General features: G+C 42.3%; 1 protein-coding gene across 20 annotated transcripts in view; it reads left to right on the plus strand.

Annotated features, from left to right (window-relative positions):
• Positions 1–16,585, plus strand: part of LOC123997908 (E3 ubiquitin-protein ligase UBR5) — a 45,500-nt gene that overhangs the window by 18,845 nt on the left and 10,070 nt on the right. For 12 of the 20 annotated variants that reach the window (XM_046302621.1, XM_046302622.1, XM_046302623.1 and 9 more), the window contains exons 32-44: positions 45–284; positions 493–616; positions 821–932; positions 1,061–1,192; positions 2,451–2,708; positions 2,946–3,217; positions 3,730–3,947; positions 4,091–4,324; positions 4,548–4,621; positions 4,781–4,867; positions 14,556–14,728; positions 15,621–15,755; positions 16,123–16,337. In XM_046302621.1, coding sequence (XP_046158577.1) covers positions 45–284; positions 493–616; positions 821–932; positions 1,061–1,192; positions 2,451–2,708; positions 2,946–3,217; positions 3,730–3,947; positions 4,091–4,324; positions 4,548–4,621; positions 4,781–4,867; positions 14,556–14,728; positions 15,621–15,755; positions 16,123–16,337 — 2,274 coding nt within the window. The remainder of the gene's footprint in view (positions 1–44; positions 285–492; positions 617–820; positions 933–1,060; positions 1,193–2,450; positions 2,709–2,945; positions 3,218–3,729; positions 3,948–4,090; positions 4,325–4,547; positions 4,622–4,780; positions 4,868–14,555; positions 14,729–15,620; positions 15,756–16,122; positions 16,338–16,585) is intronic. The other 8 variants (XM_046302619.1, XM_046302624.1, XM_046302627.1 and 5 more) reach the window with 4 other exon arrangements.

A 16,585-nucleotide genomic window follows, 5' to 3' on the forward strand; every position in this document is an offset into this window, starting at 1 on the left:
ACTTCCAGTTGAGATCTAATCTCTTTTCTCGTTGTTTCTTCCAGTAACTTCATTCCCCAGCCCATTGGGAAATGCAGGCGTGTGTTCCAGGCCCTGCTGCCCTATGCGGTGGAGGAGCTGTGCAACGTGGCGGAGTCGCTCATCGTGCCTGTGAGGATGGGCATCGCCCGGCCCACTGCCCCCTTCACCCTGGCCAGCACCAGCATCGACGCCGTGCAGGGCAGCGAGGAACTCTTCTCTGTGGAACCCTTGCCACCGAGACCCTCCCCAGACCAGTCCAGCAAGTGAGTGGTTTTACTCTGCATTCGCACAGACTGACATGCAGACTGTGTTTTCACCACAGCTCTGTTGATTTGGAGGTCTTTGTGACCTTCCTCTGGGGAAAATATTATCTAGGGAAACACTTCTGCCGTGTATAAATTGGTTTAGAGTGGCTTGGATTTAAACATTGCATTGTTAACTCAAATGATCTTGTTTGTCTGTATGTGTCAGTTCTAGTCAGACTGCATCGTCCTACATCATCAGGAACCCCCAGCCTCGCCGCAGCAGCCAGTCCCAGCCGGTTAGAGGGCGAGACGAGGAGCAGGATGACATTGTGTCTGCTGACGTTGAAGAGGTGAAGAGTCTCACTAGAAAAGGAACATATTACTTGGGGGGGGCAGCAAAGATAAAAGTGTTGGGTGTAATCAGGGTTGCTGTCAGTTTAATTGGAATTTCAATTTACTTCTGAAATTGATTGAATTGAAATTGAACCCAACACTTGATTGTCATGTGCTTTCTCTGTACTGATTCCCAGCTGTCTACCTCTTGTCTGTGGCAGGTAGAGGTTGTCGAGGGTGTTGCCGGGGAGGAGGATCACCATGAAGACCAAGAGGAACAGGGAGAGGAGAACGCTGAGGCAGAGGGACAGCATGATGAACATGATGAGGATGGTGAGAACCTAGACTGGACTCCATCTTTTTTTTCTACCACGAATGTGGTAGAATATTACAATCTTTCTACAAATGATTAATAATGATGAGGATGGTGGTTGAAGAGGGGGATGTCCTTTCCTCTCTAGGAAGTGACATGGAGTTGGATCTGCTGGCTGCTGCGGAGACGGAGAGTGACAGTGAGAGTAACCATAGCAACCAGGACAATGCCAGTGGTCGGAGGAGTGTTGTCACCGCAGCAACTGCCGGCTCCGAAGCAGGTATTAATAATTCACACCATTCTTTTGTTTTCACGTTTTAGATTAAGTCCTGGTCATTTTAGTTGAATTGAAATCCCTGATTAATTTTCTTCTGTGATGTGGCCACTGGCCAGCCACCTGTCTAAATGACCTCATTTAACGATTCTACCTGAGTTCCAGAGACTGCTAAATGGAAATTGCTTTCTGCCTCACCACCCTCTTTAATATTCAGTTGCTGTTCAGGCGAACTATTTCTGTCACATTATCACCAGTCTTGATTGGTCCTCACACTAGCCAGTAACAGGGAAGAGGCCCTTTTGATACAAAAAAAAAAAGTTCCTTTTTAGGTCACATTGTTCTTACCACTGTTGACAAAATGGCTTAAGACTGCGGACAAACTAGTCTACTACTAGGGCTTATTACTCCATGAGTATCATTACTCAATCCTCAATGTATTTCATTTGCAGGAAGTAGAATGTCCCTGGCTTTTCAAAGTGTTGGTATGGGCTGTTTTTTACTACAATGCATAATATGGCAGGGCTAGAGTGACATTTGAGGTGCACACAGCTTATCCTAAGGAGTTCTCACAGTATTGCCCTCCTCCATCCTTACACATCACCATGGTTCTCATCAACTAATAATGTCTTACTCCCAAGTCTGTCTTGTTGGTGTTTCCCCCTGAATAACAAACTAATCACTATCTTTAGTCTTGCTAACTGGTGTGGGGTTCCTCCCTGGTGTCCATCTCCATTTTCCCTTTCATTCTTTGTTTGTGGTTGTAATTGTTTGAAATTGCAGGAAATATTTATAATTATGGTGTCTCTTCCCCTCAGACACTAAGATCACTCAGAAATAAGACAAACAATAGAAATAAAACCTATGATGGAACCAATGCCCTGGGCCCAGTTGTTCAGCTTGATCTAGCCTATCAGATTGGATTAAATGCATAGCTGGAAACGGAATGAATAAAACAAGTCCCCATTAAAGTCAATGATTAGTCTCTTCACTTAATTCTATTTCTATGTGGTTATTCCTGTCCTATAGGCGAAAAACTGCACCCTGGTGTAACTGGTACTTTAGCCTAATTTGAACAACAAGAAGCAGCGTTGTTTGAGTTGAGCCTCTCAATGTAGCTAGCTAGCAGTGGTGATATCTGGTCTTGTGGTGGTGTGGAACACTAACCTGCACTCCCGCTACCTGGCAAGGTGAGCAGCCGTTCAGTGATCTCTCCTTTGTTTCCCCATCCCTCCTGTTCCTCTTCCCATCCCTCTCATCCAAGGTGCCAGCAGTGTCCCTGCTTTCTTTTCAGAGGACGACTCTCAGTCCAACGACTCGAGCGACTCGGACAGCAGCAGCAGCCAGAGCGACGACGTGGACCAGGAGACCTTCCTTTTGGATGAGCCCTTGGAGAGGACCACCACCGCCTCGCACGTCAACAGTGCTGCCCAGGCGCCACGCTCCATGCAGTGGGCTGTACGCAACACCCCCAGCCAGAGAGCCACGGGCAGCGCCCCCTCCAGCTCCTCCACCCCCGCTGGTCAGTACTAATACTACTACACACACAATCTAGGCTGTACTCACAAGCACTTTCATATTGACACATCCAAGATGGACTACATTAGGACAGTCTTGCAATGATTTAAAACGTCCTTTGTTTATCATTCTATCACAAGCTTATTGGACTGACTCAGTGGGATGTTTTTTGTTGTCATGTTCTGCTGGGTACTATGTTGGTGAGGTCTGTCTGTGCTGACGCTCATGTCTCTCTGCCCAGCAGCGAGCTCCACCGGTCTGATCTACATCGACCCGTCCAACCTGCGGCGCAGCAGTGCCATCAGCACTAGCGCGGCCGCTGCGGCTGCAGCTCTGGAGGCCTCCAACTCGTCCAGCTACCTGACGTCAGCCTCCAGCTTAGCCCGGGCCTACAGCATCGTCATCAGACAGATCTCTGACCTAATGAGCCTCATCCCCAAGTACAACCACCTGGTCTATTCCCAGTACCCTGCTGCAGTCAAACTCACCTACCAGGACGCTGTCAACCTGCAGGTGACACAGACCCACACACAGATCAAATTGAGGGGCGGCAGGTAGCCTAGTGGTTAGTGCGTTGGACTAGTAACAAAGGTCAGCTCGGGGATTCGATCTTGCAACAAGGTAAAAATCTGTCGTTCTGCCCCTGAACAAGGCAGTTAACCCACCGTTCCTAGGCCGTCATTGTAAATAAGAATTTGTTCTTAACTGACTTGCCTAGTAAAAAAATTTAAATACAAATTTGCATTATGTTACCTACCAATTTTTTTATTTTAATTAGGCAAATCAGTTAAGAACAAATTCTTATTTTCAATAAATTGAAACATGTTGGTGTCAACAAAGTGGTTCTATAATTATTTTATATGGTAATTATTATGTTGTACCTATGGGATAAGAAGCAATACAGACACCTTTCTGAATAAAGTGAATCCAACTGTTTTGATGAGATGCACATTTGGACTTTTACACTACACAAGTGTTATTGACGTTCTGACTGAAACAAGCTTATCTGTGTGTTAAACCACCAGAACTTTGTTGAGGACAAGCTGATCCCTACGTGGAACTGGATGGTGTCCATCATGGACTCTACAGAGGCTCAGCTGCGTTACGGCTCGGCCCTGTCCTCAGCAGGCGACCCCGGACACCCATCCCACCCCCTCCACGCCTCGCAGCACTCCGCCCGCAGGGAGCGCATGACAGCCCGCGAGGAAGCCAGCCTCCGCACCTTGGAGGGACGCAGGTCTGGGTAAAATAAGTGTAACCCACAATAGGGGAATCAAATGCTTTATTTGCAATCAGCAGTGTTTTATAGGCCGCCACTCGTTTCTAATTGTTTATGGATTATATTTCAAGTCACTATCTGTGTTGACGTGTGTTTCTTCCTCCCAGGCGTGCTGCCACTCTGCTGACAGTGCGTCAGGGGATGATGTCAGCACGGGGAGACTTCCTGAACTACGCCCTGTCTCTGATGCGTTCCCATAATGACGAGCACTCTGACGTTCTGCCTGTGCTGGATGTGTGTTCTCTCAAACACGTGGCCTACGTCTTCCAGGCCCTCATCTACTGGATCAAAGCCATGAACCAGCAGACAACTCTGGACACAACACAGATGGACCGCAAGAGGTACTGACTCCCCTGGAATGGATGGACATGTTTACACTGACTCTTTCTCTACTGTCTTTTCTCCATTTCTCACCTCTGACCTTGGCTTCTTCTGCAATGCTTTTTGAGAAGGACGTGAGGAATTGCCTAATTGAGAAGGAGCCACTGACTCACTTGAGAAAATGACCTGCATGTCAAATATTCAATATTCAATGTGATTTAACTCTATTCGTTTACCCCACAGGAGCCGAGAGATTCTGGAACTGGGACTGGACAATGAAGACTCTGAACATGAGAATGATGAGGACACCAATCAAAGTAAGTGAATCGAATAATGAAAAATATGCTTTGATATTTGTGTGTTCTGTTTGAAGTGTTCTCATACAGGTGTCTTAACTTATTCTTTTTCACCTCAGTTTGATTGACAGCCATTTTAAGAGTGAGTTACTAGTCCATTGACATGTGGAGCACTGTTAGGTTGTTTTCTGGTATTGGAAGGCAGACAAGCCAGAAGAAAGGCAGTTAGGCAGAAACGAGGCAAAAAGAAGAGGGCAGCTCCCAAAGGTATAGTTAAGTTCAGATTAGACAAACAGTTTTGCCATTTTTGAGTCACTTAAATCTGACAAACGACACTTAAACTGTTTGCTCAATCAGCCACCTTTAGTCACTGTTAGTGAACAGTGCTGTGAAAAAGTATTTGCCCCTTTTATAATTTTCTCTACTTTTGCATATTTTTGATACCAAATGTTATCAGATCTTCAACCAAAACCTCATTGGATAAAGGGTACCTGAGTGAGAAATAAAATAACACAATTACATATTTTATAAACAAAGTTATGGAAAACCCAGTGCCCCTGTGTGAAAAAGTAATTGCCCCTTACACTCAATAACTGGCTGTGCCACCTTTAGCTTCAATGACTCCAACCAAACACTTCCTGTAGTAGTTGATCAGTCTCTCACGTCACTGTGGAGGAGTTTTGTCACACTCTTCCATGCAGAACTGCTTTAGCTCAGCGACATTTGTGGGTTTTCAAGCATGAACTGCTTGTTTCAAGTCCTGCCACATCTCAATTGAGATTAGGTCTGGACTTTGACTGTTTCAGGTATTCCCAAACTGGGGTATGTGTACCCCCAGGGGTATATGCAATGCCGTCAGGGGTATGCCAAATAGAAGTGATTTCACACCAAAAAATATATATAAATTCTTCACATTTCCAAACAGTACATTTTATATTTTCCAACGGGGCTATACAACTGGGTGAGATTTTCTCACCTGAGTAGCCTCGTTTCACTGCCAAAAATGACTTAAACCATTAAGTGTTCAGCGAAATAACCAAATGTTAAGTAAGGTCTCCTAATCCAATCACATTTACCATTACTCTCTCACAGGAAACCTTCACTCTTGTGCAGACATTTAGAAATGAAACATGGCAATTTGAACAATAAGCCAAGTTTACTTGCGTGAGAATAAAGATGACTTTCGAGTAGTAAGACTTCAACAGATATCATTAATATGAAGAGGCTAGGAGCGTCTTATATGGTGAGCTACTGAGTGGCAAGGACAGGCAAGCACCATCCTATTGTGGAGGACTTAATTCTTCCTGCTGCCATGGATATGGCTGGGACGATGCTGGGGGAAAAGGCCCCAAAAAAACTATACTGACAATGCCTTCATCAAACACTGGTTCACGACGCATCAGTGACATGGCAGGAGATGTTTTGAAACGATTACTCCTTTGCTTACAAGCCAGTGAATTATATGCGTTACAGCTGGATGAGTCAACAGATGTGACGGGCCTGGCTCAGCTCCTGGTATTTGTCCGTTACATTTATGGGGGGTCAATTAAGGCAGACGTCCTGGTTTCCAGAAAATGATATCAGGAGAGGATATTTTTAAGGTACTGGACAACTCTGACATCAAATGGACTTTGGTGGTCAAGATGTGTTGGTATCTGTACAGATGGCGCAAAAGCTATGACTGGAGTGGTAATGCGCGGGCGAAGCAGTTGCTCCCAACGCCACTTGGGTACAATGCAGCATCCACCGAGAGGCTTTTGCTACCAAGAGAATGCCTGACAGCTTGAAATATGTTTTGGACACTACAGTGAAAATGGGTAACTTTGTTAAAGCAAGGTTCCTGAACTCTCGTATTTTCTGTACTATGGAATGATATGGGCAGTGACCATGTAACACTTTTACAACATACAGAAGTGCGCTGGTTATCAAGGGTCCCGTTTTTTGGAAATGAGACTAGCTTAGTTTTATTTACTGACTGTAATTTTCACTTGTCTGACCGCTTGCATGAGGCCAATCGTGTTAGAAACTCGTCATATCTGTGTTTTTTTTCTGGCCTGATTGATCAGAATCTAGGATTACAGGGGGACTACTCATCTATATTCAATGTGCGGGACAAAATTAAGGCTATGATTTAGAAGTTGGAGCTCTCTTCTGTCTGCATTAACAAGGACCACACACAGGTCTTTCAATCATTGTATGAGTTTTGTGTGCAAATGAACTCCAGCTTATGGAAAATGTTGAATATTATGTAGCGGAGCACCTGAGTGAGCTGGGTGCCTAGTTATGCAGGTACTTTCCCGAAACGGACGACTCAACTGGATTATTTTCCCTTTCATGGCCTGCCTCCAGTCCACTTACATATCTGAACAAGAGAAACTCATCGAAATTGCAACAAGCGATTCTGTGTAAATTTAATCTGAATAGGGCTGCGCTCAGTTTCTTGCCTTGGCAAATTGTGCTGTTAAAACACTGATGCCCTTTGCAACCATGTACCTCTGTGAGAGTGGATTCTCGGCCCTCACTAGCTTAAACTAAATACAGGCATAGACTGTGAAAAATGATTTAATACTGACTCTCTCCAATACAATCCAACATTGCAGAGTTATGTGCAACCTTTCAAGCACACTCTTCACATTAACCTGTGGTGAGTTAGTCACAATTTTTTATGAATAAGGTTTTATGTAAGATTGTTAAATAAAGTGCAAAAGTATTGATATTATTTGTGCCCTGGTCCTATAACAGCTCTTTGTCACTTCCCACTAGCCGGGTTTTGACAAACTGACTCATTCTTATATTTAATAAATGTATTGTATAGTTTGTGGCATGCTTACAATGATGGCAAAAACCAACATTTGAGAGTGCCCTGCCCCTGATGCTAGAGAGGGTACATGGCTGGAGGTTGAATGTTTGAAGGGGTACGGGACTATAAAAAGTTTGAGAACCACTGGACTAGACTATTCCAAAACTTAAATGTGTTGCTTTTTTGCCACTTTCATGTAGACATGATTGTGTGTTTTGGATCATTATCTTGCTGCGTGACCCAGCTGCGCTTCAGCTCACAGACGGATGGCCTGACATTCTGCTGTAGAATTCTGATGCAGAGCAGAATTCATGGTTCCTTCTATTAAGGCAAGTCGTCTAGGTCCTGAGGCAGAAAAGCATCCCCAAACTATCACACTAACACCACATGCTGTGCTTCTACCCTGCATCCCACTGCGAGCTTGCTTCTGAAGCTAAGCAGGGTTGGTCCTGATCGGTCCCTGGATTGGGAGCCCAGATGCCGCTGGAAGTGGTGTTGGAGGGCCAATAGGAGGCACCATTTCCTCTGGTCTAAAAAAAAATAACATCCCATTGCCCTGTGTAAGGTGCAGTCTTTCGGATGGGATGTTAAACGGGTGTCCTGACACTCTCGTCACTGAAGATCCCATGGCACTTATTGTAAGAGTCCTGGCTAAATTCCAAGTCTGGCCCTCAGAGTTGCTGTATATATTCAGAGCCGTATCCCTGTAATGCTTAGAGAATATCTTATGTCAAGATGTCAAGTGTTATTTAAGTGTTGTGCAAAGTGAACTTGCAACTACATCTTAAGCCTTTTCTTTTGGGGTGTTGCTATAGGCCACCAAGGGCTAACAGTCCGTATCTAAATTAGAGGTAGCCCGATTATGATTTTTCAACACTGATACTGATTTATTGGAGGACCAAGAAAAGCAGATACCGATTAATCGGGCGATTTAAACATTTTTTTTATGTTATGACAATTACAACAATACTGAATGAACACATATTTTTAACTTAATATAATACATAAATAAAAATCAATTTAGTCTCAAATAAACATGTTAAATTTGGTTTAAATAATGCAAAGAGTGTTGGAGAAGGAAGTAAAAGTGCAATATGTGCCATGTAAAAAAGCTCATGTTTAAGTTCCTTGCTCAGAACATGAGAACATATGAAAGCTGATGGTTCCTTTTTAACATGAGTCTTCAATATTCCCAGGTAAGAAGTTTGTAGGAATTATAGGACTATTTCTCTCTATACCGTTTATTTAATTACCTTTGACTATTGGATGTTCTTATAGGCACTATAGTATTGCCAGCCTAATCTCGGGAGTTGATAGGCTTGAAGTCATAAACAGCGCTGTGCTTCAAGCATTGCGAAGAGCTGCTGGCAAATGCAGGAAAGTGCTGTTTGAATGAATGCTTATGAGCCTGCTGCTGCCGACCACCGCTCAGTCAGACTGCTCTATCAAATATCAAATCATAGACTTTATTATAATATATTAAACACACAGAAATACGGGCCTTAGTTTCTGGATTTGACTATATTAAATACTTAATTTGAAAGTAAAATGTTTATTCTTTCATTGAAATATGGAACCGTTCTGTATTAGTATCGAACAGGTGGCATCCCTAAGTCTAAATATTGCTGTTACATTGCACAACCTTCAATGTTATGTCATAATTATGTACAATTCTGGCAAATTAATCACGGTCTTTGTTAGAAGGAAAGTCTTCACACAGTTCGCAATGAGCCCGGCAGCCCAGAGGGCTGCATATACCCTGACTCTGCTTGCACAGAACGCAAGAGAAGTGACACAATTTCACTAGTTAATATTCCCTGCTAACATTAATTTCTTAACTAAATATGCAGGTTTGAAAATATATACTTGTGTATTGATTTTAGGAAAGGCATTGATGTTTATGGTTAGGTTCATTGGTGCAACGACAGTGCTTCTTTTCACGAATGCGCTTGTTAAATGATCACCCGTTTGGCAAAGTAGGCTGTGATTCGATGATAAATTAACAGGCACCGCATTGATTATTTGCAACGCAGGACAAGCTAGTTAGACTAGTAATATCATCAACCATGTGTAGTTAACTAGTGATTATGTTAAGAATGTTTTTATTTTTATAAGATATGTTTAATGCTAGCTAACAACTTACCTTGGCCCCTTGATGCACTCGCATAAGTCTCCTTGTGGAGTGCAATGTAATCTGCCATAATCGGCGTCCAAAAAATGCCGATTTCCGATTGTTATAACTTGAAATCGGCCCTACTTCATCTGCCATGCTGGTTTTAATTGGTTGACCTCTAATCGAAATATTATGTGTGAAATGCTAGATTGTTTATATCACATACACGGAGGTCTACTTTCTTGGGGGCCTGAATATTGACTGGTTTTCATCAAGCTGTCTGCTCAAGAGGAAGCTTCTTATTGTAACCAGTGCCTGTTTGGTTCAGGTTATTAATCAACCTACCAGGGTGTTTACAAACACTACAGGAACAAGATCATCCACATGTATCGTTCACATTTTTACTAATGCTGTGGAACTTTGTTCTAAAGCTATATCCGTGCCCATTGAATGCAGTGATATTGTGGCTATATCCAGGAAAGCCAAAGTTCCAACAGCTGGGCCAAAAATGGTGTATAAGAGATCATCCACATAAGAATCACAGCAAAATCTTTTGTATGATGTTAAAAATATTTGTTGGTCTGATGTGATTAATGAGGAGCATCCAGACGCTGCACTTGATGAATTTATTATATTGCAACTTCCAATTATTGATAAACATGCACCTGTTAAGAAACTGACTGTTAGAACTGTTAAGGCTCCATGGATTGAGGAATTGAAAAAAACGGTTTGAAAGGGATGGGGCAAAAGGAGAGGCTAATAAGTCTGACTGTAGATCTGACTTGCTTACTTACTGCAAATTGAGAAATTGTGACTGAACTTAACAAAGAGGAGAAACTTTTATGAAGTCAAGATCAATGATATAAAGAATGATTGGAAAAACCTTGGAGTACTTTTAAATGAAATTATGGGCAGAAAGACACTAACTCATCTTTCATCCAATCAGATGGCTTCTTCATCACAACCATTTGATGTTGCCAATTATTGGAGTGGACAAACTTAGGCAGGAAATGCCCACATCAAACAGTGAGCAATTATATTCATGCAAAAAAAGAAATGATGAAAGAAAAGCAGTGCAAGTTTGGATTTTGTAAAGTTAGTTTGGGAGAGGTGGAACAATGATTGTTAATGGTCAATGATGACAAACCTGCTGGAATTGACAATTTAGATGGAAAGTTACTGAGGATGGTAGAAGTGGCTATAGTCAGCGATCAGTCATATTTTTAATCTGAGCCTAGAGGGAAGTCTTTCTCCTCGGGCCTGGAGGGAAGCCAAAGTAATTACACTATCCAAGAGTGGTGAAGCGGCCTTTACTTGTTCTAACAGACCTATAACTATAAGCTTGCTGCCAGAAAAAAATTGTTTGACCAAATAAAATGCAATTTCTCTGTAAACAAATTAACAACAGACTTTCAGCATGCTTATAGAGAAGGGCACTCAACATGTACTGCACTGCCACTGATTAGTTGGAAGAAATTGATAAGAAGAGTGTGGGAGCTGTATTATTAGATTTCAGTGTATCCTTTGATGTTATTGACCATAACCTGTTGAAAAACTTAAGTGCTATGGCTTTTCAACCTCTGTCATATTGTGGATTCAGAGATATCTATCTAATAGAACTCAAAGGGTTTTCTTTAATGGAAGCGTCTCTGTCAAAAGTGGTGTACCGCAGGGCAACTCTCTAGGCCCTCTATTCTATTTTTATCAATGACCTGCCACTGGCATTAAACAAAGATGTGTGTGTCCATGTATGCTGATGATCCAACCATATACGCATCAGCAACCACAGCTAATGAAGTCACTGAAACCCTTAACTTGACGCTACCCATCCCTTTCGTGGGATGATTGTCATCAACAACCGCTGAATTGCATAGCGCCACATACAAATAAGATTACCTAAAATATTTATATTCGTGAAATCACAAGTGCAATATAGCAAAACACAGCTTCGCCTTTTGTTAATCCACCTGTCATGTCAGATTTTGAAAATGTGCTTTACAACGAAAGCAATCCAAGCGTTTGTAAGTTTATCGATCGCTCGACGAAACATTATGTACACCTAGCATCAAGTAGCTTGGTCACGAATCAGAAAAGCAATCAAATTAATCGTTTACCTTTGATCTTCGGATGTTTTCACTCACGAGACCTCCAGTTACACAATAAATGTTCCTTTTGTTCCATAAAGATAATTTTTATATCCAAGATACCTGTTTATTTGGCACGTTATGTTCAGAAATCCACAGGAAAGAGCGGTCACGACAATGCAGACAAATTCCAAATAGTATCCGTAATGTCCACAGAAACATGTCAAACGTTTTTATAATCAATCCTCAGGTTGTTTTTAAAATATATAATCGATAATATAGCAACCGCAGCTGTCTTTTGCAGTAGGAGAGGGAAAGGCAACAGCTGCCCAAACTGTTGCACCAAGCAAAACGCCGGCATCCGGCCATACAATGACATGTTGTCTTTCTCGCTCATTTTTCAAAATAAAAAGCCTGAAACTATGTCTAAAGACTGACACCTTGAGGAAGCGATAGGAAAAGGAATCTAGTTTATATCCCTTTAAATGGATCAAAGGCAGGCTATGGAACATGGAGTTTTCAAAATAGAAGCCACTTCCTGGTTTGATTTTCCTCAGGGCCTCGCCTGAAATATCAGTTCTGTTATACTCGCAGACAATATTTTGACAGTTTTGGAAACTTTAGTGTTTTCTATCCTAATCTGTCAATTATATGCATATTCTAGCATCTGGTCCTGAGGAATAGGCTGTTTACTTTGGGAACGTTGTTTTTCCAAACATAAAAATAGTGCCCCCCAGCTTCAAGAGATTAACAAAGAGATGCAGTCTGTTTTGGAATGGGTGGCCAGTAATAAACTGGTCCTGAACATCTCTAAAGCTAAGAGCATTATATTTGGTTAAAATTATTCCTTAAGTGCTATACCTCAGCTGAATCTGGTAATAAATGGTGTGGCTGTTGAACAGGTTGAGGAGACTAAATTACTTGGCGTTACATTAGATTGTAAACTGTCATGGTCAAAACATAGATTCAATGGTTGCAAATATGTGGGGAGGTCGAGCCGTAATAAAGAGATGCTCTGCTTTTTTGACACCACACTCCAAAAAGCAAGTTATGTAGGCTCTAGTTTTGTCTAATCTTGATTATTGTCCAGTTGTGTGGTCCTGTGCTGCAAGGACAGACCTAGTTAATCTGTAGCTGGCCCAGAACAGAGTGGCACGTCTTGCTCTTCATTGTAATCAGAGGGCTGATGTATAAATACTATGTATGCCAGTCTCTCTTGGCTACGAGTTGAGGAGAGACTGACTGAATCACTACTTTTTTATAAGAAACGTGTTGAAAATCCCAGATTGTTTGCCTAGTCAATTTACACACAGCTCTGACGCGTGCACACACATACGCCACATGGGGTCTTTTCATAGTGCCCAAATACAGAACAAATTCAAGAAAACGTACAATTATATAGAGCCCTTATTGCACGGAACATCCATCTCGTATTGCTCAATAAACATCAAACCTGGTTTTAAAACCCAGAAAAAGCAACAACCCGCGGCACAACGCCTCTCCCCTATTTGACCAAGATAGTTTGTGCATTGATATGTGGGATACGTGTGCATTTTTAAAAAAGTATGTAGTTCTGTGTAATGTTCCTCTGCATCATGTTTTGTGTGGACCCCAGGAAGAGTTGCTGCTGCTTTTGCAACAGCTAATGGGGGATCCTAATAAAATACCAAATACCATCACTGTAACCTAATCATGCCCAGCTTACAATTGGCTCATTCACCCCCCCGTAACTATTCCCCAGGTCATTGCTGTAAATGAGATTGTTTTCAGTCAACTTAACTGGTAAGATAAGGGTTAAATAACAAACATGCTTGACCATTGCATTCCACAGTAAGAACTTTAAACCAATCTTTGGTTTTCGCCAGGCATAATGGGACCCATGTCGTCCAAAAAGTTTTACTTATCTGTCCGTAGAACATTCATTCTTCAGGTGCTTTTTGGCAAAATTGAGAACTTTTTGGATGAGATGGGTCCCATTTATGTCTGGTGAAAACGAAACTCTGCATTGCACAGTAAAACTCCTACCAACAGTCAAGCATGGTGATGGTTTGGGGATGCTTTGCTGCCTCATGACCTGGATGACTTGCCTTAATAGAAGGAACCATGAATTCTGCTCTGTATCAGAGAATTCTACAGGAGAATGTCAGGCCATCCGTCTGAGCTGAAGCTCAGCTGGGTCAAACGGCAAGAAAATGATCCAAAACACACAATCAATTCTACATGAAAATGGCTAAAAAGCAACAAATTGTACATTTTTGAATGGCCTAGTCAAAGTCCAGACCTAATCCCAATTTAAATTACATTGTGGCAGGACTTGAAACGAGCAGTTCATGGAGCCACAAATGTTGAGTTAAAGCAGTTCTGCATGCAAGAATTGGCCAAAATTCCCCCACAGGTACGTGAGACACTTAACAACTACAGGAAGCATTTGATTGCAGTCATTGCAGTTCAAGGTGGCAAAACCAGTTATTGAGTGTAAGTGTGCAATTACTTTTTTACACAGGGGAATTGGGTGTTGCATCACATTGTTAACCAAAATGTATGTGTACTTTAATTATTTGTAAGCACAGGTTCACTATCTATGTTTTAGTTGAAGATCTGATAACATTCAATAGCAAAAATAGAGAAAATCAGAAAGGGGGCAAATATTTTTTCACGTCACTGTAGGCCATGGCTCTCCAAACCTGTTCACGGAGAGCCACTCTCATAGGTTTTCACTCCAACCCCAGTTAATTAACCTGATTCAGATTATCAACCAGCTTATTATTAGAATCCGGTGCGTGTGATTACAGTTGCCGTGAACCTACAGGACGGTAAGCTCTCCAGGAACTGGGTTGAAGAGCCCTGATGTAGGTGATGGCTAGTTGTTTGAACTATGTACAGTCATTTTTTTGGTCAGTCTTTCCTAGTGGTCTTTTGCAGTGTGGAGGAAGCAGTGCTGACCTCTCTCCCTCTCAGGTTCCACGCTCCAGGATAAGGAGGATGACGCGGTCCCTGCTGAGATGGGACAGAACCACCCGTTCTTCCGGCGCTCTGACTCCATGACCTTCTTGGGCTGTATCCCCCCCAACCCCTTCGAGGTCCCCCTGGCTGAGGCCATCCCCCTGGCAGACCAGCCTCACCTCTTGCAGGTTAGCACATTTCTTTAATTTGCACTGACCAGTGAGTAATTGCATGCTTTCATGATCAGTCAACGTCAATTGATCATGTAATTTCAGATTCGTGAGGGTAGCCTATCCTTTGGCATATAGCTAGCTAGCTAAGTTTCACTTAGCTTGCTTCATCCGAGGTTATGCTTTTGAAAGAGCTTGACATCGGCAAGTCCTTGTCATATTGTCATTCGGACTACTGTCTTCGCCTCTATAGATGCCAAGCAAATGAAACGATATAGACTTTTAGTTTATCCTCTGAAAGTTAGCTTAACTAGCCATATTGATGTCATCAGTTATAGGTTTGCTAAATTGACATGGTTCATAAATCATGACCGTCAGCAGCAATTGCGATTAAATACCAAATAATGTTAAAGGTTTAATGTTAGCTAACTTCACTAAGTAGGTTTCTGTTGGTTGGAGAAAAAAGTACATTAGCTCTACTTAGCACTACGTTTAGCCAACTCTACAAAGTTTCTACCGGTAGCTTGCAAAGCAAACCATTATCAGCGAACAATGGGCTTACATCGGCAAATGCGTTCTTCTGCTGCTTGACATCTTATTGTGACATTTTATTGATAACTACCTATAAGAGAAATTCTATTAACAAAGTGGAATTCAAGTGACATGTGCAGGTGAAGTTCTAACGGGCTCCCAAAACAGCCTGTTCTGTACAATCCTTAATGCAGTGTTCCGACAGTAATTATGTTAAAACACAGCTATAGAGCTTCTTTGCCTACTTTTAGCTTTATGGAGCAAGCTGTGTAATCTACTCTAGAAGTCAATAGATCCAATATGTTGCTAATCTCTGTTTTTTTTAGTTTGTTACAATAATATGACACTGCAACTTATTTTACATTTTTCTACCTCCCAGCCCAATGCAAGGAAGGAGGATCTGTTTGGCCGTCCTAGTCAAGGCCTGTACTCGTCCTCGTACACAGCAAGCAAAGGCCTGGCCGAGGCCACCCTGGACCGCAGCTGCATGGAGGTTAACATGGGCTCCTCTCAGGTACACAACACACCAGCCCTGCTCTAATACTCTTATCATGCATCCTTCCTTTATCCCTCATCCCTTCAATCAACATGCATCCTTCCCTCACCTCACACCCCCCCCTCCTTGAAAGAATCCATGGTCTAACATGACTGGATTGGTGAAAGCAATGCAATGTAAACTGGAAAGCTTGCTAACGCCAATCCATGTTAGATCAGTGATTAGCACTTCATGGAAGGAAAAAGAGGAAGTAAAGATGATTCAAATTTTTGGAGCAGGGCCACAGTCTTCACAGTACTTTTCCATTATTAAAAAAACATAATTATAATTAATTATAGCACCATTCACTATAACCACAGCTGTGTTGTCCCCATGGATCCCATAGATCCTACCCACTAAGATGTCCTACTCAGCGAACTTGAAGAACGTGATGAGTATGGAGACTAGTCAGCGTGGCCGAGAGGACCAGCCCATGGACCAGGAGCTAGTGGCTCCAAAGCCAGGCCCCTCACCCCACGACCTAGCTGCCCAGCTGAAGAGCAGCCTCCTGGCTGAAATAGGCCTCACTGAGAGTGATGGCCCCCCGCTCCCTTCCTTTAGGTATGGTACACGTGGCTAGTAAATAAATGAAAATTCCATCTAGGTTTGCTATCTGTTTGATTTGCTTCAGTAAGGAAACAGTGAATATAGTTAGGTTATATAAATAAATAAAAATGTTCCCCACTCAATTCTCTCCCTCTCTTTGCCTATTACAACTGCATATGTAAATGCCCCTTACTCTCTTGTCCTTTGTATTAACAAGGACGTAACATTGTTGTGCCTTCTGTGTTCTCCAGACCCCACTGTAA

The sequence above is a fragment of the Oncorhynchus gorbuscha genome, linkage group LG15 (assembly GCF_021184085.1).
Source record: "Oncorhynchus gorbuscha isolate QuinsamMale2020 ecotype Even-year linkage group LG15, OgorEven_v1.0, whole genome shotgun sequence".
NCBI lineage: Eukaryota > Metazoa > Chordata > Actinopteri > Salmoniformes > Salmonidae > Oncorhynchus > Oncorhynchus gorbuscha.